We start from the raw sequence: 22,184 nt of genomic DNA, 5'->3' as shown, positions 1-22,184 counted from the left end.
ATTTTGATTGAGAAGCTATGTTCGAAATTTATGTCTTTTATTACCAAGTTTTCTTATTGCATATACTTAAATAAAATCAGCTTATTTTTATAAAATCTCTAAAAGTGACAGATTTTAGATTCAAATTCGCATAAGTTGATTAACTAAGAGCCATTTGAATACCCAAGTTATCAAAAATCTCTGAATACGGCCTTTTTGTATCATTTATTATTGTTTATTTCATTTAATGCCCAATGATTCAATATTGTTTAACTGAAATATGTTAATTTAATATGAAAAAAACTTACTATTTGACAACAATTTAAAATCACATATTATGGCTCATTTCAAATAAGGATAAAAAGACATTTGTTGGCATAAAGTAAATTTACTTTTACTCATCATCGTCGTCTACCATTTGGCTCATAAGTTTATCGAGATCTTCATCATCGTCATCGTCGACATCAGCTGCAAGATCAGCCATAAGTTTGTCCATATCTTCATCATCATCTCCGTCAATATTCTGTGCTGCCTGGATTTCGAGATCAGCCATAAGAGCTGCGACATCTTCATCACCAGAATCAGATCCCATTTGTGCCTGAAGTTCTGCAAGGTCTTCGTCTTCTTCAATCTTCTTCTTCTTCTTTTCATCTTCTGGTTCATCTCTCTGGAATACTTCTGTTGTTTGTCCTTCTTGAGCGTTCTTCATTTCTTCTAACTGAGCCATGAAAGCTTGATCATCTTCAGGAGCAGCGCTGATTTCTGTAATAAGTTCGCCAGTCCTGAGTTCTTGTAAAATGGTATCTGCTTTATCGTCTTCAACTTGATCTTCTGTAATAGCATTTGATGGTCTCTTCTTCTTTCTCTTGCCTCCTGTGTCTTCGTAGTATTCAACTTGTTCATCTTCTGTGGCATTCGTTGTGGCGAATTGGCCATGAGCAGCGTTTGCAGCTGCATAATCGGCTGTTGCGCATTTCCTGATGATAGCTGCCATGTATTCTCTTCCTGATGATAAAGCATATTCGACTGGTGTTTGGTGAGTAACATCTGTTGCATTTAGGTCTGCACCATGCTGGATAAGTAATGGAATGAGATCTTCTCTCTTGACAAGCAAAGCTGTGTGAAGTGGTGTACGGCCATCCCATTTCTTATTTTGGGTGGCGCCATTATCAAGTAACATTCGAACCGTATCATAACCAGGTCCTTCGACTGAAACATGAAGTGCAGTCCATCCGATATCTGGTTCGAGTATTTGTGGCAGGAATACTTTCGGATCATCAATATTGACAATCGCGCCATGATCAAGAAGAATTGACATGGCTTGAGATTTGCGTCTAAGAGCAGCCCAGTGAAGTGGTGTACATCCGAGAGAATCTGCACCGTTTATCTTGGCGCCTTTTTCTAATAAGATATTAAGGCAGTCAATACGGCCATGGCGAACAGCAGTATGAATGGCGTATGTTCCACCAATTTCGGCTTCTAAATCAATCTTTTCTTTGAGAAGTCTTCTTAATGAGATTGGTTTATTATGCAAAATTGCATAATGAACATCAAATGGAAGGACTGGAACACCTTTTTCAATCAAAACATCCATTGCCTGAATGGAGTTCCAGTAAATGCAAGTTTGCATTGCGATGTCATCCGCTTTAACACCATAATCGATAAGCATTCTTACAATTCCTGCAAAGTTAAAGCAGCACGCAGTAAGAAGAGACATATTGCTCGGTTTTGCACCATGTTGAATTAATGAGATCACATTGTCAAGCTTTCCTGCATAAACGGCAGCTTCAAGGGCATCATCAAGCATACCATTTGTCATAAATGGAAGCAGCATGTTTGGATCCGTAGCATACTCAGCTGCATATTCAATTGGGACTGGATTGGCACCAGCGCCAAGGAGAAGGTTAACATGATCAAGAGTTGAATATCTAACAGCAAGCATAGCAGGTGTTTCTCCCTTATAGATGTGATTAAGACGCGCTCCGGCTTCGATTAATAATACAGCTGTTTCCATACTTCCGACATAAGATGAGCAGTTAAGAGGAGCCATAACATCTCCATCTAAGTTAACTGGTGCACCCATTGCAATAGCTAATGCACAGCAACCAGGTGCGTCTAATAAAGCTGTGATTTGCGTAAGGTATTTTTCTTGTACTTTAAGTGTGCCTGGTTTGCCGTATGTAAGGGATCTGAACTTCTGAGTATTGTCTAGGTTAATGGCTTCCAGTAGGGCGTTTTCTAATTGGGTTGCCATTAATTAATATTTAACATTTTATGCGCTCTCTCAATTTCTTTTTTGAGAATAGAGGCGACTTCATTTCATTGAAAGTAAGTACTATTGATGCTAATACTTAATGATCTCAAAATAAGTTAGCGTTCAAGTATTTCGTTTATCAAAATTGCTAAAATATGATGATGCTAAATTTGAAGCTCGACATGCGCTAAAATCGACGTCATGATTGAAAAACATATAATTATATGGATCAATTTCATGATTCCTGAGTTATTGATATAAGTATTTCTTAAATTAATTTAATCTTGAAATTTCCACATGAAATATGAATAGTAAGTCATAGTATATGTTTATTAAAAATTGATGTAATTCTTGTTCTGCATATTCTCAATCAGTTTCAAGACTAATTCTAATCAAATGAGAAAACGTTTAAAATAAAGCTTAGTTATTTCTTAAAGATCATTGAATAAGAACCTCATTAGATTTTCCAATAAGAAATCATTTAAATATTAAGTCTTTCAATGCCTATTGCATAGTTATTTTCTCCTCATTGAATTAAAAAAGTGACAAAAATTATTATGGATAGAGCTCATCCTGAATTTTCACCTGTTATAGCAATTTTACATGAGGCAGATGGATTTGTTGTTACAATAGAAACTAAACAAGGAGAAATGTATCGTGGAACTCTTTTCGGATCGGAAGATACTATGAATGTTGAACTTCACGACGTAACATATACAAATTCAAAAGGTGTAGATAGTCACAAAGATAAAGTATATATTCGTGGATCAAATATTGTATTTTTTGTTCTTCCTGATATGTTTGCTAATGCTCCAATGTTTATTGATGAAAAGAAGGTTAAAGGTCATGCCAATGGCTATGCAGGAAATCTACGTGATCTTGATAATGCTCTTAGAATTCGTACAAAATTCTTTTAAATTTAATAATCAATGTTGGAATCCATCGTCAATTAATTTATTCATCGATTTTACATTTATTTAATAACGATTTGACGTATAAACTCTGTCTGACAATTATTCCGATATCAAAGTCAATTCAAGAAAGTTGGAATGGATTACATCTACCATATGATCAAAGTTCAGAAAATTTTTACTGTATATTTCTATGAAGAATGCCATATTCTTAAAATTAATATCATATTTTTCTGTATATAGAGAAATATTGGATGTTTTTAGAATATTTGTTTGTATCTATTGTTATATCATATTAGTTAAACTCTTTACTTTTAAAATTTATTTGGGAACTTTTTATATACTGTACCATTCTAATGTTCTGCTGAAAACCTAAACTTTCATAAGTAAGTTAAATGATTCTTTAAACATAAGGCTTCAAATGCACATATAATTTTTTGAAAATAAATTTAAAACGACAATATACTATAATTTTGATTTGCAATCAGATAAACACGACTTAAAAATATTAAAGACAATATCAATTTGCGAATACGTAACATCCGTGTCAGTTTATCATTTATAAAAAGTAACATCGAACAAAATATTTGGTGAAAAAAACGTTATAAACAAAAAGATGTCGAATGCAGTGAGTACACTTTCGTGCCGCAACGTCTTTGGTTTAAACAAGCAGTGCACACCTAATGTACTTTTCGTAGGCGACGAATTCATAGTCTTTTCAGCAGGTAACACCATTGTTTCTCATAATATAAATTCACGTCAGCAAAGAATTTTCGTTCCTACAGAGGATGATCCATCTGGTGTATCAGCAATTGCATATGCTGAAGGCAAACCAAACGTTGCTTTCGGAAATAGCGATATTTCTCCAGGTGTTTGCATTTTTGATATTCATTCACAACATCCATTAAACTTCTTACACTTAAGCGATGATTTCAACTCTCAGGGAGGCTTCATTTCTCTCTCTTTCAGTAACGACGGACACTATCTTCTCGGCCATGGCAAAGCTCCAGGCTGGAACTTAGTTGTCTGGTCATTAGAGTCCAACCAGAGAGTTGACATGGTCAAGACAGCAGAAAAGGAAACACCAGTTACAATGTGTACCTTCTCTCCTGGAAAGAATCCGCAAATTGCTGTTACAGGAAATAACATTCTCAAAATCTACAAGTTAGAAAATGGCAAATTACGCGAGGTTGTCATTCCAAATCCAAAAATAGGCAACATTATGTGCCATTTATGGCTAAATGAAACAACATTACTCTGTGCAAACTCATCTGGCGATATTATCAGCGTTACTTCAGATCCACAGCAATCAGTAATCGAATCTTGCGATCATCGCGATTCTCCATTCGTTACAATGGCGAGATATAAAAAAGGTTTTCTTGCTGCTTCAGAAGGCGGCTACCTTACAAAGTTCGATCAATCAACAACAACACCAGGCAAATACGTTCAAGTCGAACAAGTCAAATTGTTCGGAGATGAACTTCCAATTTCTGCTCATACGATTGCAGTTGATCCATCTGAAGAGAACTGCGCAGTTTCTCTTAGAAACAACCGTATTGTTACAGTTTCTCTCTCAAACGGCGATATTATCCTTAATCCAGAAGAAAAACCTTTAATTATGCCTTTCCACGATGGACCAATCTTCTCATGCAGTACATGCTGCCGTAAACCACTCATTGCTACATGCGGTGCTGATAAAACTGTTCGTGTCTGGAATTATTTAGATAATTCTCTCGAGATCTGCAAAGAATTCACTGAATCAGTTTACTGCGTCAGTTTCCACCCCGATGGCCTTTCAATGCTCATTGGTTTGGGTGATAAACTTGGCTTATTCGGTGTATTCTACGACGATCTTCGCAAATACAGAGATTTCCCAATCAGAGGTTGCAGATGCGCGAAGTTCTCCAACGGTGGCCAGTTATTTGCTGCCGTTAACCTCTCAAAGATCCAGATTTACTCCACATTAACCTTCCAACTCATTAATACATTGCACAAACACAGCACAATTGTCAACAACCTCATTTGGGGCGAGGCAGATACGATTATTGCCTCTGTTGGTGCTGATGGCGCAATGTATGTTCACAGACAAGAGAGTTCTTCCTCCAAATCAGAAGAAAACTACACAACAAGCGGTATCCAGTACTCCGCAATCACTGCATCTCCTGATTTCACTTCTATCTACATTTCAGGTACAGATTGCATGATCAAAGAGATCCAAAACGGTTCAGTTGTCAGGACACAAAACTATCCACAGTGCGAGAACTCCCCACATCAACAGAAAGCTCTTGTTATGTCCAACAACGGCCAAATGTTCTTCTCCGGATCAAAAGACGGCAAAGTCACAAGTTTCTCATTGCCAATCAACAATGAAAAATCAGAGATTTGCTGCCACACGGGAGAAATCAATTCCATGGCCATTTCATTCGATGATTCTTTGTTGTTCTCTGTCGGTGATGATGGTGTTCTTGCCATATTCACAATCCACGACAAAGACAACAGAGTTCACACATTAGAAAGAACTTTCTTCAGCGATGAAGTTCTTACAACAAAAGCAGAAATCGAAGAAAAGGCCGGCCAGTTGAGAACATCAGAAGCAGAGTTAGTTGACTTGGATGTCAACTTCAAGATGAAGAAAGACATGGCAGAGAGCACAAACAAACAGAATGTCCAAGCAGAAAACGAAAGAATCAAGAAAGCCAAAGAGAAATGGCGTATTAACAACGAAAACATGAAGAAGAAGAAAGATGAAACAGATATGATGAATAAAGCGGAAGACAAGAGAATCAACAAAGAATGGAACGACAAAATCGCTGCAAAAGATGACTACTATATGCAGGAGATTCTCAAGATGCACAAAGAATGCGAAAACCTCGCGAACCAAAAGAAGGAAATCGAAACACAAGGAAAGAATAACCTCGCGGGCGAAGAAGCAAACTTCAAGAGAATTATGGAGAACATGCAAGGCTTGCAGAGATCCAAATTAGAAGAGGCACAAGTAGCCCTTGAAACAGCGAAAGAAGAGAAAAGAGCTGAAGAACAATACATCGAAGAAATGAAGAAAGAAATCCTTGAAGAAAACAAGACAGCAATCAAAGACACAGAAACAACATTAGACAAAACTAAAGAAGAAAACGAAAAGCACAGAAGTGATCTTCAAGATGAATGTCAATCAAGATCAAAGGACTTCAACTCTTACCAGAAACAAATGGAACATCACACAGCAGAACAAGAGAAACTCAAAACATTGATGATGAAATTGGAAGCGGAATTGAAGTCTTTGAATGAAGAAAACAGACAACTCGAAGCAGAAATCACTCAAAGAAACCAACAGATCAAGGAAAGAGAAACAAAGATTGGCGAAGTTAAGAAAGAAAACCAAGAACTCGAAAAGTATCACGCTGTTTTAACACACCAAGAAAATATGTTGAGACAGCAGTCAACACCTTTGGAGTCATCCATCGCTGAAAAAGAAAAGAGAATTTCAGAAATGGATGCAGAACTAGAAAACGCTCATAAAGATACATCAGAAAAGAATGAAAGTATCGTTGAGATGCAACAGAAATTACAGAAAGTCATCGAAAGCGAAAGAAGACAGACAAAACTATTGACAAGCGCCAGATCTTACTTCGAACAAATGAAGCACGATCTTCATGAAGTTGTTCAGAAGTTCCACGCTAAAGATGAGTTGAAATCAATGTTCTTGGCTTTCTATCAGAAGTTCATACAGAACGAGAAGATAGAAGACATTCAACTCGATGAAGCTGTCGAGGAAGAACATAAGAGACAGACCGCAACATTGCAGAAACAGCTCAAGGAACTCAGACAACAACAGATGCGCGATTCACAGTTCCAGATCAAGGAAGAAGCAAAGGATTTGCATACAAATGCTTCTCTTATTGAGGAATTGGAAGGACTCAGACAAGAGCACAAACAACTTCTCTCTTCAATGGCATTGACAAAGAAGGCAACTGGAGCTGGACAGAAGGGACAGCAACAGATGCTTCCTGCAACAGAGGCAAACAGAAGAATAGAAGAGAACAAGAAGAAGATTGCTGCTTTGGAACAGCAACTCAAGCAGTATAATGATTCTAGACCATCAACATAAGTGTTATAAAAATTTTTTTCTTATTTATTAAATTTGTTTTTTATTTCTAAGAACCAAGGCAATGAAATCACAAGAAACTTCGAGAGTATATATATATTCATGATTAAATTATTTGCTCCTGTAATTAATTTGATTAACTAAACATTTTCAAAAATTTATATAGTGTACCCTTTGTTCTGATATATAAGCGTTCTCACGCACTTTAAGTAATTAGATGAAACTGTTCATAATGCCAATTACAATGTTTCATTAATGCATAATTTCATGCATTTTGTTCAAATTTCCTATTACTGGTGCTGCACGCCAGTATTTTCATTTTACAGAAAATAGAATTACTTGAACTTCTTTCTTGTGATTTCAGCGGTGAACAATTAGAAGGATTGCAAAATGCAGTAATACAGCAAATGATGGAAGACCCAATAGCATATTTAAAACGTTCCGTTGAAATTTTAATTTCAATTGATTCTAAATCAAATGCTTTTGTAAATACAGTAGTATTCCTCAACATTTTCTTTACAGAAAAGGATAGATTTGATACAAATTCTTTAGTTCAAACTAACAAAGAATTAATTTTTCACGTTTTGAACCAATTAATCAGTATTTTAGTCAATATTGATCAAAGTGTAACACCTTTATTTAACTCATTAATCGGAAATATACTCATTCATATTCCAGATTTAAATTTCATTTTTGATTTAATCCACAACCAGAATGAAAACGTGTTTGTTGCTGGATTCGAGTCATTTAAACGGGTGTTTAGCAGTTTATATCCTCAAGAAGCAAAGCAGGCTCTAAATACCATTACAAACCTTTTATTAAATGAAATTCAAAAAAATGAAAATGAAATATTTTTGGAAAATCTCTTTTCTACATTCAACACTGCATTTAGAGGATACCCACGTACAATTAGCAATGATGTTCTAAATGAGCTGTTATCATTCAGCTTGAAAAACTCAAAAAATTCGAATTTTTTAAATCCAATTTGTGAATTTCTCAAATCAATCATCGATGTTCTCCCTGTTTTTGCTACATCGATCACTGAATACATAACAAACATATTTATTGAGGTAGGATCATTGAATATCATCAAATCTTCTGATTTTTTAATTGATTTTTTCAAATCTGTAGAAAATGATCGAGAGCTACTTGTTTTTGACTCAATGTGGCAGACTGTTTTCAATTTTATACTAGAAAGTGTGAATTTGGACAATTTTGAAGTTTTATCAGATTTAATTTTTTCAATGTGCGATTATTTTGAATACCAAAGCTGTTTATGCATTGAAAACTTTACTGGTCTTCTTGATACTGAAAATTATTTACGATCTTCGCTAATTATTAAATTTATTGATCATTCTCTAGAATACTCAAGAGATTTAGAACAATATTATCAATTTTCTATGATTTTAACCAATTTTAATATCTCTTCTTCTATTCATTACTTTGGATCTCTTTTAGATTTTTCTGATGACCAAATTTTTTTAGAATTTGCATGCAATATATTTAATAATATAGAACCATCTGAATTTATAGATGTTACTGATATCCAAAGGCTTGGTTTTAAGATTATAAAGCAAAATCCGGATGATTTCAGCGTTGCGTTGAAAATATTTCAATTGAGAAGCTTTGATAACTCAGAAACATATAAATATACTAAAAAGGTAATGAATGAAGCATCATTTGAAGTTTCTACAGAATTAATTCAAATAATCAAAAATGAATATTATTCTTTTTATATTCAAGACAGAATTTTCCTCACAGAAGCAATTTTGCAGTATCTAGATACAAACAAAGAACTCCTTTCACCAGAAATTTTTGTTGAATTTGGAAATTTATTTTTGAATGAGAATAACTTTACAGAAGATTACTCTCATCAATTTTCTATTCCTATTTCATACTTTGTTCGCAACTGTGGGCAGCTATTTGAATCGAATTATCCTTCCTGTATAGAGTTAGCAATAAATTGCTTAAAAATTGAAGATGGTTTTGAGCAAATCTTAGATGGTGCTATTTTAATTGATGAATTGATTAAAGAAAATGCAGTTCCTCAAGAATTTTTCGCAGAAATTGTTCAACAACTGTCAAAATACACAATTGACAAAAATCTAAGATGGATAACTCGTGGATCATGTTATTTAGCAATATGTGATATATATAAGTCTCTAGATATTGATGAATTTTTTGTGAATTTATTTAATGAAATTTATAGTCAAAAAGAAGAGCTTTTTGATCAAGATTTAATTGATGATTTAGAAACAACTGATGCTATTATCTCTCTTTTGCTGTCTCTCATTCAAATTTCCAAATCAAACCAGAATTATTTGCAGAAACTATTAGAGTTAATTGTTTGTATATCTAAGTTTGACGAATATCCTGAAAACTTGCTTAACTTCTTCCTTCAAGCGTTGATTTATTCATTCGTCCAATGTAGGGATGAAATTAATAAGATTATTCAGCAAAATCCTCAGATTAATGAAATTATAATGAAATCTAAGAATATATTTCCATCAATTTACAATATTATTGTAGATTTATCACTTTATGATAGCAATTGATAAATAGATATATATATATAATACATTTAACGTTTCATGGTCTTTTTTCGATTAAAATTATTTCATGAAATATGGATTTATCTAAAAAAGAAAACAATAAAGGAGATAAAAAATTAACAATAAAATTGGTATCCATTGCAAGAACAATCCCAACATTCTCAATAAAAAGCAGTGTGGCTTAGCAGCTGGAGTGTATCCCGAAAACCGAAGCAGATTAAAAATTATTTTGCGATTTTCACTATTATTTGAATATTGAATTGCATAATCAAACGCAGTTTTTCCTTGATTATTTACTTCATTGAGTTTTACACGAATTTCAACTAAATATTCAACAATATCAAGAAATCCCTTCTGCACAGCAAAATGAAGAGATGTATTATTATTAGTTGTTTTATCGTTTTTATTGCAACCGCATTTTATTAGATATTTGACTATATTTAGATATCCTTTTTTTGATGCAAGAATTATTAGAGATTCACCATCATAATTTTTGACTTTGGGATCTACTCCAACTGAAATGAGATACTTAAATATTGCAAGATGGCCATTGAATACTGCGATCATTAATGGTGAATATTTATAAAGCGTAAATTGATTTGGATTTGCTCCCATAGAAATAAGGTATTTGACAGTTTCAAGATGACCATTTAGTGATGCAAAATAAATGCAATTATAATTACTATAATTTGACGAATTTACATCACAGCCAATACTTATCAAATATTTCACTACTTCAAGATGTCCCCCAGATGAAGCAGCCAAAATTGCTGTACTACGCTTGGATATCTTGCGCCAATTTTTGTCAATCCCAATTGAAATCAAATATTTGACAATCTCAAGATGTCCTGCGAGTGATGCTTCAAATAAACAATTTCCCTCATTATAATTTGTGTAGAGGCGATTGCATCCTCCTTCAATAAGAGATTTAGTTAATTGATAATCTCCATTTATACATGCAGCAATAAGTGGAGTGTTTCCATTTCCATCCATTATTTCACTTAATCTAAGCAAGCATGAATTTCTAATCATCATTTTATCTCCCTTATCTGAAATTGCTTTCAGAAAACTGTATACTGCGTCAAAATTATTTGAATTCTTTAATGAAAAAAATGTTGTAAAATCATTAATTGTTCGGGTTAATTGTTCATTTGTATTTTGCAATGTTGAAATATCTCTTTTTAATTGTTTGATTTCATTATCTTTTGTACCATCTGGCTTATGTTTCTCTAAAAACTCTATCAAAGATTGCGATGATTCTAGTTGATAAAATTTTTTGTAGAAATGAAGAATGTCTAAAACATCATCAAAGCTATTAACAGTAACTTTGGGAGATTTATATTTTCCCTTCGAAAGATGTTCATTAAAGCTCTTTGAATCATTCTTAGCTTTCTCGATATCTTGTTGGGAAATGTTTTCATCAACGACATCATTAAAGATTCCATCCTCAATAAATGAATTGACATTATTAGAAATTTGATTTATATCATTAGTATGTTCATCTGACATCAAATGTGAATTAAACTAAGGTTTTTAGAACGATAATATTCAATTTAAAATTTTGAATTTACAACATCTTTTCTAGGATTTTTTATTTGATTCATTAACCATTGGATTTCATTATTCATGTAATTTGATATTTTATGAGTTGTTAATATATGACAACGTTTCCAAATTGTGAGAGTTTTAAATTTTCAAATCAGATTTTGAGTGGATTTGTAAATTCTATCGTTTCTAATTGATTTCTTAAAAATGCCATAAAAAGTAATCTCTTCTTGTTTTCATGAGCTTTTATAAATTAACATTAGATTTCCATTTGAAAATGCTAAAAATTATTGAATCCGAAAAAATGCAAAATGTTATTTAAGTTTCAGTGCTTTACATAAGTATTAATTTTATTAAAAACATGATTTTTACATGGTACAACAATAATATCATATTAATTTCTTATTTGGACATAGAATCCAAAAGTTCTCTTCCTTTTTGAGTGAGATTCATTTTTACAAGTCTATCCTTTTTGATAGAAATACGACGTGTGGGCATTGTTCTGATGATTTCAGATCGATATTTTGATCTACCTTCAAAATCACTTTCGCTTTCTGTTGTTGATGATTCTGTTGTAAATGGATGATAGTTTATATTATTATTTAATGATATTGGTCTTCCATTATGGAAATGTGTATTTTCTAAAATTGTTTGTGGTTTCTTTTTCTGTTGGTAAGTAAGCGCTAACGGTGTTTCATGCTTAATAGCTTGTGGTTGAAAAAACAATGAATTGAAAGCCTCTCTTTTATAAGGACTTCGAGTATCATTTTCCAATTGCTTGTCTAATTTTGATGCAGGGGCAGAATTTATTTGAATAATCCTATCCCTTTCAACTTTTGTAACGAAATCATGATCAGATTGTGGTGCATAAGTGTTGCAAAAAGTTTGAAGTGAAAAATTGGCTGTGGATGGATCAGGTTGTTTAGTAGAACCGAGTTCTGGGAAGAAATCTCTTTGTATTATTGATTTTATACTGCTGTCAAATTTTTTATCATCAATGATCTGTTTTTCCATAAGTATAAAATGAGTTATTAAGGATGCACTCTCTAGTAAAAAACCATGTGATGAACATATATCCCTATAACAGCCAATATTAAGGAAGTAATTCTTTATTTAAAAAGATTAATTATATGAAATTGGCTCAATTCATACCATTAGAAGAAATCAGAGGCAGAGGAATGCCCTATATCATTAGCAGAGAATCATTTCTGAAATAAAATCAAAAATTTCCACTCAGATAATTAGATATGTGGGAGTTAAGTGTCCTTGCTCAACTGTGAATTGTAATACTAGGAAATGACTCTAAATCGAAGATTGGCGCGAAAAATTGTGTATTCTGACGATTATTTCCTTTGTAATTTTCAAAGAATCTTGGATGCTTCCTTTTCCCGTTGATCATGCTGTCAAGATAATGAATAGGCTATCAGAGAAGCAAACATCGATTCTATTTTCTCGTCCAGTGGACCCACAAGAAGATGATTGTCCAGATTATTATAAGAAAATCAAAAAGCCTATGGACCTTGGAACAGTTAGACAAAAGATTGATTCTGGTAGATATAAAACAGTTCATGAATGGCGCGCTGATATGGAATTGATTTTTTCAAATTCATTAAAATACAACGTACACAGTCCTTATCTAATAGCAATTACAAAAGATCTTCGCGAAAGATTCAGAGAATTATCAAATGAACTCAGTGATTTTCCAGAAACTGACTGGTTTACTAGACTTAATCGCTTGGAAACAGAATTACATGAATTAATTCAAAATCCTCCAGATAACTATACAGCAAGAGTTAGACACACTAAACTTCAAGCCCCTCTAACAGATGATCAGAAATCCAGGCGAAAAGTTCGTCCTCCTACAAATGACGAGATTCAAAGGCTTACACGCGATATTCATAACATAAATAATGAAGCACAGTTACGCCAGATTTACAAAATACTCGTGGATAATGAAAACTCTGTTTCGGATAAGAAAGATAATATTGATGTGAACATGAATGGTCTTCATGCTCAAACATACTACGAATTAAGATATAAGGTTGATGCTTTCCTTGAAAATTGTAAATAGATGTTAAAATATTAATAAAATACTTCTTTGTTTCAGTTTTACATATGTACATCCATTGTTTATGTTGGCATTGAATATTCTTACTTAATTTTCACAATTATATTGATAGATGAATATGATCTGAATTTCAAATTGTTAAATTAGAATATATGGTCATAAAAATGTGAAATACATTTAAGCTAAGGATTGTTTACTTCACGATCTATTAATGTTGACAACTTGATTGACACTTATGCATTATATCCTAATTTTCTATGATATAAAGTTAATATTTTTGATCGGGAAAAAGTTATTATAATTCATTGCCTAGTACATCATATGGCAGATATACTTTTTTGTTATTTAAATAAAGATATGTTGATATTATGAGAGTAATAATTAAACTCTTTTTCCTACATAAAGTCTACGATTCGTACTCCTCGCCTCAATGTTGAGTAAAATCCTTTCAAAGCAATTTGAAGACAATAATATACCATGTTAGCATATTAACTGTACAAAGTAAGAAATGCTCAAATGGGTCCTTTCTTTTATTGCATGTTATATTACTGTTTTCATTAAATGGAAATAAAATGATAATTTAAACTTTCAATAAAAATAAAATAAAAAGATTTTATTCAAATTCTACAGTTAAATAGGGCGAATCTGAGTTTTTGAGTTTTTCAATATAGTCGTCATATTGAATTGATTTAATGGATGTGAAAAATTCTTTGTTCTTTTCGAAAACTTTATCAAACTTAGCATCGAGTTCATCAATAACATCGTTGTAATTTTTGCTTTGATCTCTTGTGATATATTCCATCCTTTTCATAATCAAAAGTTTCGTTCCATAGTTACCATCTTTCTTGAAAAATACATTCATAACCCATTGATCATATGATGTAAAAGTTTCGCCTGTTCCATCTTTATTTTGATTTAAGAAAATGATTAAAGCGGCGTCTTTCATTTTGTCGAAAATGATTTTCAACAAAATTGAAGAAAATTTGATATGACTGATTGTACATTTCAGATATTTTCTATTATTATAATGGCTATTGAGAGCATCAATAGCATCCTTTGGTTTATCCTTCAAAACTTTCTTGACAAATTCTGCATCTGTTGGGATCCTCTTTCCGAAAGCAAGTTGGAAAGTTTTTACAACAGATTGGAACCATTCTTCTGATGAATTGTAGAATTTTGCAACTAATGCATATCCAAGGCGTTGCCATTCATTTTCAATTGCAGCTGCATAAGAATCAAAAATGATTTTATCATTAAATCTTTCAATGCATTTTGAAATGTGATTTTTTGTTTCTTCGAGTTTTTGTTTGTAAATTTGTAACAATTTCAATTGTATTTCTGGTCTTTCTTGTTTGATTCTTTGAAGGAATTCTGCTTCTTTATGATCAGCTGTTATTGATTTCCATTTCTTCTTTATTTCTTTAGTTTCCTCATCTTCTTTTTCAGAATTTCCTCCCAAACTTTGTCCTCTAAATAAAGGTTGTCCAAACTTAAAGAAATAAAGCCTTGTTTCTGGATTTTCTAAAAGAACTTTGATTTTAGGATCATTTGAAAGAAATGCTGCATCATAAGCAGAAGACAACAAGTCCTTTTGTGTATCATCTTTTGTGAAATCAAATGTTTTTTGATAAACTTGTAAATCAAGTTTTTCTTTTGTTTCTTTCGAATCTACTTTGAATTTAAGTAAATCTTTGCCTGGCAATAAAGGAGAGTACTTCCAAGTGATGTTTAGGAATGAAGCAACTTTCGTTAAGAGTTTGCCAAATAACTCTTCATTGTCAACGATTTTTCCAAGTGCTTGTTGTTGAATTTCATGCATAAATGGAATTGATTCGTTAAATGCTTTCCTAAAGTCGCCAAATTCGATCAGGAACTCGTGAAGATTGTCAATGAAAACAACATCGTATAAAATTAATGAAAGAATGAGGTCAACAAGGTAATCCAAATCATTTGAAGAATTTGCATCTTCAATTAACTCCATAAACTTTCGGATAGAGTATTCGTTCCTGAAATAAATGAATCCACTTGGTAAAGTTGCCAAAGTAAAGTATTCCTTATCATATTCGTTTGTATATTTTTTGTATTGTTCCTTAAACTTCTGGATATTGTTCTGAAACATCTCCTTGAATTGATCATTTTCGTTATCTTTAGAAAGAATCTGAATTCCACAAATAGGGAAATCATTATTGTTATATTTGATTGTCTTATCAAAGAAATGGTTATTTTCAAGCAGTTCTTGAATGGTTGCAATGGGATTTTTTGTTTCATCTTGTTTCATCATTAATTTAATGCGCATAAGTAAAGGACAATCTATTAAAAAGATACGTTCTTTTTCTATTATAACTCTCACCGCTTTATCCTCGATTTTGTGAGTAAATATTGAGGTTGATGCGCTCAGCTTATTAATTTCCTCTTCGAGAACTTTTATCTCAGACATACAGGAAAAATAATGATATTAGTTGGAAAATTTATCCATTTTTTTCAAAGGCATTGTTACAAAAAAAATCCAAAATCCAATTCTTCTACTAATTGTTTATGTTAAATCTAGAAATTAAAAAGATTTCTTGAAATGAAATTCCATGAGATTCAATAATTCGGAGTAATAATATTGTAATACTTTAGTATTTTAGATCCATTGATATTATCAGTTACTTGCTTAAGTGTATTTCATTGAAAAAAAATGATATTTTATTATTTTTCCGAAATACTTTCAATTTTACAGTTGAATTGAAAATTAATACGGCAATAATATTAAACTAATATACAAAATGTATTATTAATGAAGAACTAACACGAGAAAGAGTATTTCTAACATTGAAAAGTCAAAATATGAAAGAATATCAATTTATTGAATATTCAATATCATAAAATCTTAGAATATCATTACACTGTTTGAAATATAGGTTATGCATGTGAAAAGAGAAAGAGTTAATATCATTATATATTAAAAATAAGAAATCTGTCTGTACGTTAATTAATATACTAAATAATTCAATAGCAGTAGTTGTAGATAAGGCTATGTAGATAAATATATTTCATTCGTTGTAGAATTAACAATAAAAACAAAAACATTTTATTGGATATATAACAAAATAATAACAATTTCGAAGAGATCTATTGCATGATCTTGCGTAAAAGTTCCGCAGAAACATCGTAATTTTGTTTAGGGCGTGTGGAATAAAAACTAGGATGCACGGTATTCACTGATGTATAGGAAGGTGCTGGATTTTGATATTGAAAGCGAGGCATATTCGTTTGCTTGGTGTAAATATGCTGTGTGTTAATTGTGTCTATGTTTTCTTTGCCGTAATATGCGTTGCTCATCTGTATTTTAATTTTGGATAAACGTATGGATTTTCACTTTTACCCATTATTATAAAATCTTTCGAATTTTTTCAAAAGATATGTGATCCTTATATAAAATCACTAAGATTTTTACGCAAGGACATCGCATGAACCGCTGTAAAAAAAAAATCTCAATTAAAATCAACCGTGAATGCCATTTTTGATCGGAAAAACATGTTGCCTGGTAGATATTGTAGTATTTTTTGATATTATTAACTGAGCAATAAAAAGTGTCATTATTGATAAACTTGAAAATTTTCTTGTCAAATATTTTCAAATGGCTGAGGAAGTAAAGCATTTGGAGCCTAAATGCACGCACATCAAATACTTTGACATTCATCTGCCAACTAGTCCTGCCGATACAAAGATCGTTGCAATCTCTGATCTACATGTTGGGCAATTTGAATCTACTGCTAACAATACGCCAAAGATGGTTGACAAGATTCGAGAGCTTGTTGAAAAAGTCAAACCTACTGCTCTATTCATTCTAGGAGACATTATTCATTTCAAATTTTATCGTATTCCAACTTCATGGTTAGATTTTTACAGATTACTTGATACAATTAACATCCCCATATACGTGATTCCAGGAAACCATGACCGCTATTTGCATGATTATGTTAAAAACCATTTTCAAGGTACAAATGTACATTTATTGAACGTTGAAATTATGTGCGTGTATGTAGAAGGATATCCGCATCCTGTGATATTCGGTCACGACCTGAAAAACGATAAAAAAGTTCATGGTGACGAAATTACTCATGAATGGATTAGAATGCTTCGAGAAACATTCCATGATATTATCCCAGATGAATCTCTAATGGTTCTCGGTCATCTTCATGATTTTGTAATAACTCGTGATAAACAAAACGTTACTGTGTTGCCATTCTCATGCAGCCTTCACTGTTTCATGTATACAATTCTTACTCCTGGCGAGAATGGAAAGTTTGAGTATGTTTGTAAATTTCTTAAGGAGTAAATAGAATTTTTATAATTTGGTAGCTTTCTAATATAATTATAACACATTGATATGTTGTTCGTTCGACTTTTTTGAAAAATTTCAAAAATATTTTTCAAAAAAAGAAATATTTTGATTCCTTAGTCTTGATATCACTATGATTTGTTGTTTTTAATAGTAAATTATCTTTTAAAAAGTAAATTTGAAAAATTATTTTAAATTTTTATTGAAAATAGTCGAATCCTTCGCCAATACCAAATTGTTCATCAAATGCAGACGGATTGAGCATGTATGTCTTAACAATCCAGCTCTTTAGTGTATAAACATTATCAGTCCATCTATTTGCGGACTCAAGTGCTTTCTTTGTATATTCTTGGGTTTTTCTGATAGCATTTGGATTCAATGAATCATATTTTGCTGATTCTGCTTGTATTGATGCTAATTCTTTTCCAAATTTTTCAACAATTTCATCTAATTCTGTTCTTTCTTGGCAAGGTTCGCGTCCTGGCTCTAAGTCAGCTATTTCTGCCTGCAATCCTGATATCTCGGACTCTAATTCTGTAATTTGTGCTTGTAATTTTCCTTCTAAAACTTTTCTTCTATTAAAGGCCTCTGATGGAAAGCACCAATAGAAATTTCCGCTACCAATCTTCTCAAATGATACAAGATCGTTATCACAGAGCTCCTGTAATATCTCTTTTACACTCATTGATGTAATTCCTTTCTTCTTTGGGCAATCTCTCTCCAAATCTTTCAGGGTCCATATATCTTGGCTTTCCATCATCAATTCTTGCATTGCTAGAAGCTTTTCCTCACGAGACATGCCTTTCTTGCGCGACATTTTTCGAAAAATGAAAAAAAAAATTTCAAGAGGGAACTTCCCTATTCTTCTCAATTTTATATTCCCTGTGGAAGTAGAAGAGTTAATATAATTATCTGTATATACATATAATCTTTATAATTTTTTCAAGCAAAACATCTTACACAACCCTGAATTTTATTAGATCATTTTGAATTTTAGTTTTGTATGGATTTATGACTCCATAATTCTATCTTTTATCTGACGTTGAATACATTTTCATTCTGATAGAAGTGAATTTATGTAAAAAAATATGATCTAAAATTGATAAGGTCAAAGTCAATATCTATGTCTATAATATTATATGTTTCATGGATTATATAATATTGATGGATAAAATAAGCCAAACTGAAAGTGTTTGTATATTCAACTTTTGCATTTTTCCCTTAGTTTAAAAAGAGTATTGTTATCTACAATACTAAAAAAATATGAGTTACATAAAGATAGATAATAAATATTTAACAAGAAATTCTTTCAAGAATAGTATCACGTGATTGTCTTGATTTGTCTGGAATAAAAGACATATCAAAGACCTTGTTCAAGTCAATTGTTTTGAGCAATTGAAGGTATTTGATATTACCCGACATCACAAAAAGAAGATCTATAACAGGCTCTACGTATTTCCCTTCTGCATCAAAGTAGTAACTAATATTCTTGATGAAATCATCATATTCTTCGTAATAAATGTCATTTGACAATACTTGTCTTGAAATTTTTAAGAAGCAATAAACAATGTCTTCATTCTTAGATGCGTAGCAAGCAGAAATCCATTTCTCCATAACTTTGTCTTTGTGGAGTCTTGGCATCAGTTCATCGCCAATCAAATCAAATGATCTATTGATAAGTGAATTGACAAACTTGAGATATTTCTCATCAGGAGATGTGACCAGTCTCTTCATAAATTCAGTGAAATAATTGGAATTTATCATCTTGAGCCTGTTCTCTTGGCGAGTGAAGTTTACACAAAAGATTCTCAACGAGTTCTCAAGATTAGGACTGAAATTTTCTGACAACCAAATGCATTTTTGGCAAACAACTTGAGAAAGAGTAGGATTTGATGAAATCTTGGCCAAAAGCAAAGCAGCAATTTCATCCTTCGCGCAATAGTCAATGATCTGTATAATGACTTCTTTTTCGACCTTGTAAATCGATTCTGTGGCTGTCAAATACATAATAACGTATTTTCTGATATCATGGAATTTCAAATTTACTAATAATAATTCTGTTGGAATATCGATTGCCAATTTCAAGTCAATCAAGCAGCTGTAGACATTCGCAACAAGAAGTAAGTCATTGGTGAACATCAAATGTCCGAAAATTTTCGTGATTTTGTCAGTAAACTTTTCAATGATTTGTTTTGAACTGTTTTTCAAAAGATAATATAAAATTCTGACCAATTTCAAACCACCTCCAAGTTTGATAAGATGCAAGCTAATATCAAGGAATGTCTCAAGTATAGGAATTGGATCATCCATGTAAACCAAATTTGACACGTAAACAGAGAAAATTCTTAAAACCTGATTGATTTTGTATTTTGACATTGAAAGAATTGTCTTTGCTTTTTCAACTGTCATCAAATTAGGATTCATTGGAATAGCGTATAATAGTAATCTTGCAGACAAATCGAATAAGCATGGTGTGTGGAGTGGAAGATTTTCTGGAGCGTCACTTTTTGAAAATGGTTTCCAAGCGTTTTGATTTTGTTCAACCAATTTCAAAACAGAATCTAATGTGAATTTGCAAATATAAAGAGGAATTGGGGGAGAAAACAAAAGAGATGCAATAGAAAAGAAATCTTTGCAGTTTGCCTTGTTCAGCTTCCACATTGTTTTGTTGAATAATGTTTCAAAGTGAGGTGATTTATAATCAAGTAAATTATCAACATTTGTTGATCCAAAAGTGCTTCTACTGAATGGAGATTGAACATTTTCCATCTCAAGGAATACGTTGACAAGCTTACCGTTTTCATCATATTTAGGTGGCTGTGGTTGCATGAAAACTGATGGTTTTGGTATTTCTCTTTCAGGATAAGTGTAGTTCAAAGGATCTTCCAATTCAAATGATGGTTTAATCTGTTCTTCAAATGGTGATTCTGGGATTTCTGATTCGAGTGGCTTCAAACCATCCATGTTATCGAATTGAGGAAGAATTAAAGATGTGGACATTGCTGTCATTGAATTTGTCTTCTTAACTGTACATATTGAAACAATCCTCTCAATTTCTTTGTCATTTCTTTCTTCTGGTAACTCAAATGTACTGATTTTGTTTATTTTAACTGTTGGTTCTTGTTTCTGTTCAATGACTGACTCGCCCAACTGTGCATCTGTGAAATCAGATGGAGGGACCATTTGGAAACTCAATGGTGTTTCAGAGGCGTTTTTGAAGAAAGAACCGGATTCATCGTCGTCGGCTTGTAAATTTGAATCATTTTCAATGGACATGTGTGATTGTGCTCTCTTTGTGAGTTTCTTCCTTTTACCTCTTACATTATAGTCCTCGGAAATGGAGAAAGAAGGCATTTCCATGACTTCTTCGTCAAAATTGTTTTTATCTTCTGGTTTTTTAACTTTCTGGATCTGAGATTCTGTATTTGCACTCTTTAATTGCTTCTTAAGGAATGGACTTGGCATTCTTCCTTTCTTTTGGAAATAATCTGAATCATATAATTTGAAAAATTCTTCCATTTGACTTTCATCTGTATCTGGGAAATATGCCTTTCCATTTCTGATTGTATCCATGATATCGGCGAACGTTGGCCGCAACTTTGGATTTTTATGCCAACATTGAGTCAACAAATTCTTGAGTTTTGTTGTACATTTCTTGGGGATTGGTGGTCTTTCATTCTTTGTGCATACAGCTGCAATAAGCTGTGGTGCAGAATATCCTTTATACGGTCTTTCTTCGCTGATTAATTCCCATAGTAAGATTGCAAAGGAATAAATATCAACTTTATTCGTGTAATCATTGGAACTGAAGACTTCTGGAGCCATCCAGTGAGGAGTACCAATCATTTTCGTCATTAATTGATCGCTGTCCGATTTCACTCTTGAAATTCCGAAGTCGCAAATATGAGGATAAAGCTTGCCATCAAGTAATACGTTTAACGATTTGAGATCTCTGTGAATTACATCATGTTCGTGTAAGTATTGCATTCCTGATGCAATGCAAAAGGCAATAATTGTCTTATTTGTTGGTGTAAGTTGAGGAGCACCTTCTTTATGGAAAATCGCTGAATGTAATGAACCTCGTTTGATATATTTCATTGCTATTATGTATGGTGATGAAAAAGAAATGCCATAGAATGGAATTAAGAAATAATTTCGCGCTCTAGAAAGAATTTTGATTTCGCGATAAAAGTTATGGATTTCTGCTGCTGTAAAAGTTTCGGAAAGGAACTTTTTAACTGCGCAAACAGCACCAGTTGCCAAATGATGAGCTTGATATACTTCGCAAGTAGCTCCTTTTCCAACAGTGCTTAATATTTTGAACTCATCCAAGCGCACTTCGACCGGGCGGAGATGCTCCAAGCGTCGAACTAGCTCGTCTTCCATAAAAACTTAGTCTGAAATCTAAAAAAAAATCTAGTTGCAAAAGTTATTAACTTGCATAGG

General features: G+C 32.4%; 11 protein-coding genes across 11 annotated transcripts; 5 read left to right on the top strand and 6 right to left on the bottom strand.

Moving 5' to 3' along the window:
- Positions 1 to 149: 149 nt before the first annotated feature.
- Positions 150 to 2,248, bottom strand: TVAGG3_0169410 (spectrin binding; the record flags this gene model as incomplete). The annotated part of the gene is made up of 1 exon (XM_001580122.1): positions 374 to 2,233. One exon carries the CDS (start codon positions 2,231 to 2,233, stop codon positions 374 to 376), a length of 1,860 nt encoding a protein of 619 aa, XP_001580172.1.
- Positions 2,249 to 2,790: 542 nt separating this feature from the next.
- Positions 2,791 to 3,437, top strand: TVAGG3_0169400 (U7 snRNA binding; the record flags this gene model as incomplete). Its single annotated transcript, XM_001580121.1, has 1 exon — positions 2,791 to 3,150. One exon carries the CDS (start codon positions 2,791 to 2,793, stop codon positions 3,148 to 3,150), a length of 360 nt encoding a protein of 119 aa, XP_001580171.1.
- A 298-nt stretch (positions 3,438 to 3,735) lies between these two features.
- On the top strand, positions 3,736 to 7,276 carry TVAGG3_0169390 (cilia- and flagella-associated protein 57 family; the record flags this gene model as incomplete). Its single annotated transcript, XM_001580120.1, has 1 exon — positions 3,761 to 7,249. The coding sequence occupies one exon, from the start codon at positions 3,761 to 3,763 to the stop codon at positions 7,247 to 7,249; it is 3,489 nt and encodes a 1,162-aa protein (XP_001580170.1).
- Positions 7,277 to 7,656: 380 nt separating this feature from the next.
- TVAGG3_0169380 (armadillo (ARM) repeat-containing protein family) lies at positions 7,657 to 9,801 on the top strand (the record flags this gene model as incomplete). Its single annotated transcript, XM_001580119.1, has 1 exon — positions 7,657 to 9,801. The coding sequence occupies one exon, from the start codon at positions 7,657 to 7,659 to the stop codon at positions 9,799 to 9,801; it is 2,145 nt and encodes a 714-aa protein (XP_001580169.1).
- Positions 9,802 to 9,882: 81 nt separating this feature from the next.
- Positions 9,883 to 11,307, bottom strand: TVAGG3_0169370 (protein ubiquitination; the record flags this gene model as incomplete). The annotated part of the gene is made up of 1 exon (XM_001580118.1): positions 9,883 to 11,307. One exon carries the CDS (start codon positions 11,305 to 11,307, stop codon positions 9,883 to 9,885), a length of 1,425 nt encoding a protein of 474 aa, XP_001580168.1.
- Positions 11,308 to 11,481: 174 nt separating this feature from the next.
- On the bottom strand, positions 11,482 to 12,405 carry TVAGG3_0169360 (uncharacterized protein; the record flags this gene model as incomplete). Its single annotated transcript, XM_001580117.1, has 1 exon — positions 11,746 to 12,357. The coding sequence occupies one exon, from the start codon at positions 12,355 to 12,357 to the stop codon at positions 11,746 to 11,748; it is 612 nt and encodes a 203-aa protein (XP_001580167.1).
- Positions 12,406 to 12,693: 288 nt separating this feature from the next.
- Positions 12,694 to 13,924, top strand: TVAGG3_0169350 (acetylation-dependent protein binding; the record flags this gene model as incomplete). Its single annotated transcript, XM_001580116.1, has 1 exon — positions 12,719 to 13,414. The coding sequence occupies one exon, from the start codon at positions 12,719 to 12,721 to the stop codon at positions 13,412 to 13,414; it is 696 nt and encodes a 231-aa protein (XP_001580166.1).
- Positions 13,925 to 13,995: 71 nt separating this feature from the next.
- Positions 13,996 to 15,848, bottom strand: TVAGG3_0169340 (uncharacterized protein; the record flags this gene model as incomplete). The annotated part of the gene is made up of 1 exon (XM_001580115.2): positions 14,025 to 15,848. The coding sequence occupies one exon, from the start codon at positions 15,846 to 15,848 to the stop codon at positions 14,025 to 14,027; it is 1,824 nt and encodes a 607-aa protein (XP_001580165.1).
- Positions 15,849 to 17,033: 1,185 nt separating this feature from the next.
- Positions 17,034 to 17,744, top strand: TVAGG3_0169330 (metallo-dependent phosphatases family; the record flags this gene model as incomplete). Its single annotated transcript, XM_051225257.1, has 1 exon — positions 17,034 to 17,735. The coding sequence occupies one exon, from the start codon at positions 17,034 to 17,036 to the stop codon at positions 17,733 to 17,735; it is 702 nt and encodes a 233-aa protein (XP_051110243.1).
- Positions 17,745 to 17,937: 193 nt separating this feature from the next.
- TVAGG3_0169320 (homologous recombination) lies at positions 17,938 to 18,555 on the bottom strand (the record flags this gene model as incomplete). The annotated part of the gene is made up of 1 exon (XM_001580114.1): positions 17,938 to 18,555. The coding sequence occupies one exon, from the start codon at positions 18,553 to 18,555 to the stop codon at positions 17,938 to 17,940; it is 618 nt and encodes a 205-aa protein (XP_001580164.1).
- Positions 18,556 to 19,009: 454 nt separating this feature from the next.
- Positions 19,010 to 22,160, bottom strand: TVAGG3_0169310 (protein kinase protein; the record flags this gene model as incomplete). Its single annotated transcript, XM_001580113.1, has 1 exon — positions 19,032 to 22,124. The coding sequence occupies one exon, from the start codon at positions 22,122 to 22,124 to the stop codon at positions 19,032 to 19,034; it is 3,093 nt and encodes a 1,030-aa protein (XP_001580163.1).
- Between the last annotated feature and the right edge of the window lie 24 nt (positions 22,161 to 22,184).

Source organism: Trichomonas vaginalis, chromosome IV (assembly GCF_026262505.1).
Source record: "Trichomonas vaginalis G3 chromosome IV, whole genome shotgun sequence".
NCBI classification, from domain to species: domain Eukaryota; phylum Parabasalia; order Trichomonadida; family Trichomonadidae; genus Trichomonas; species Trichomonas vaginalis.
The sequence above is the reverse complement of the archived record's forward strand: the minus strand, read 5'-3'. Positions and strand labels throughout refer to the sequence as shown.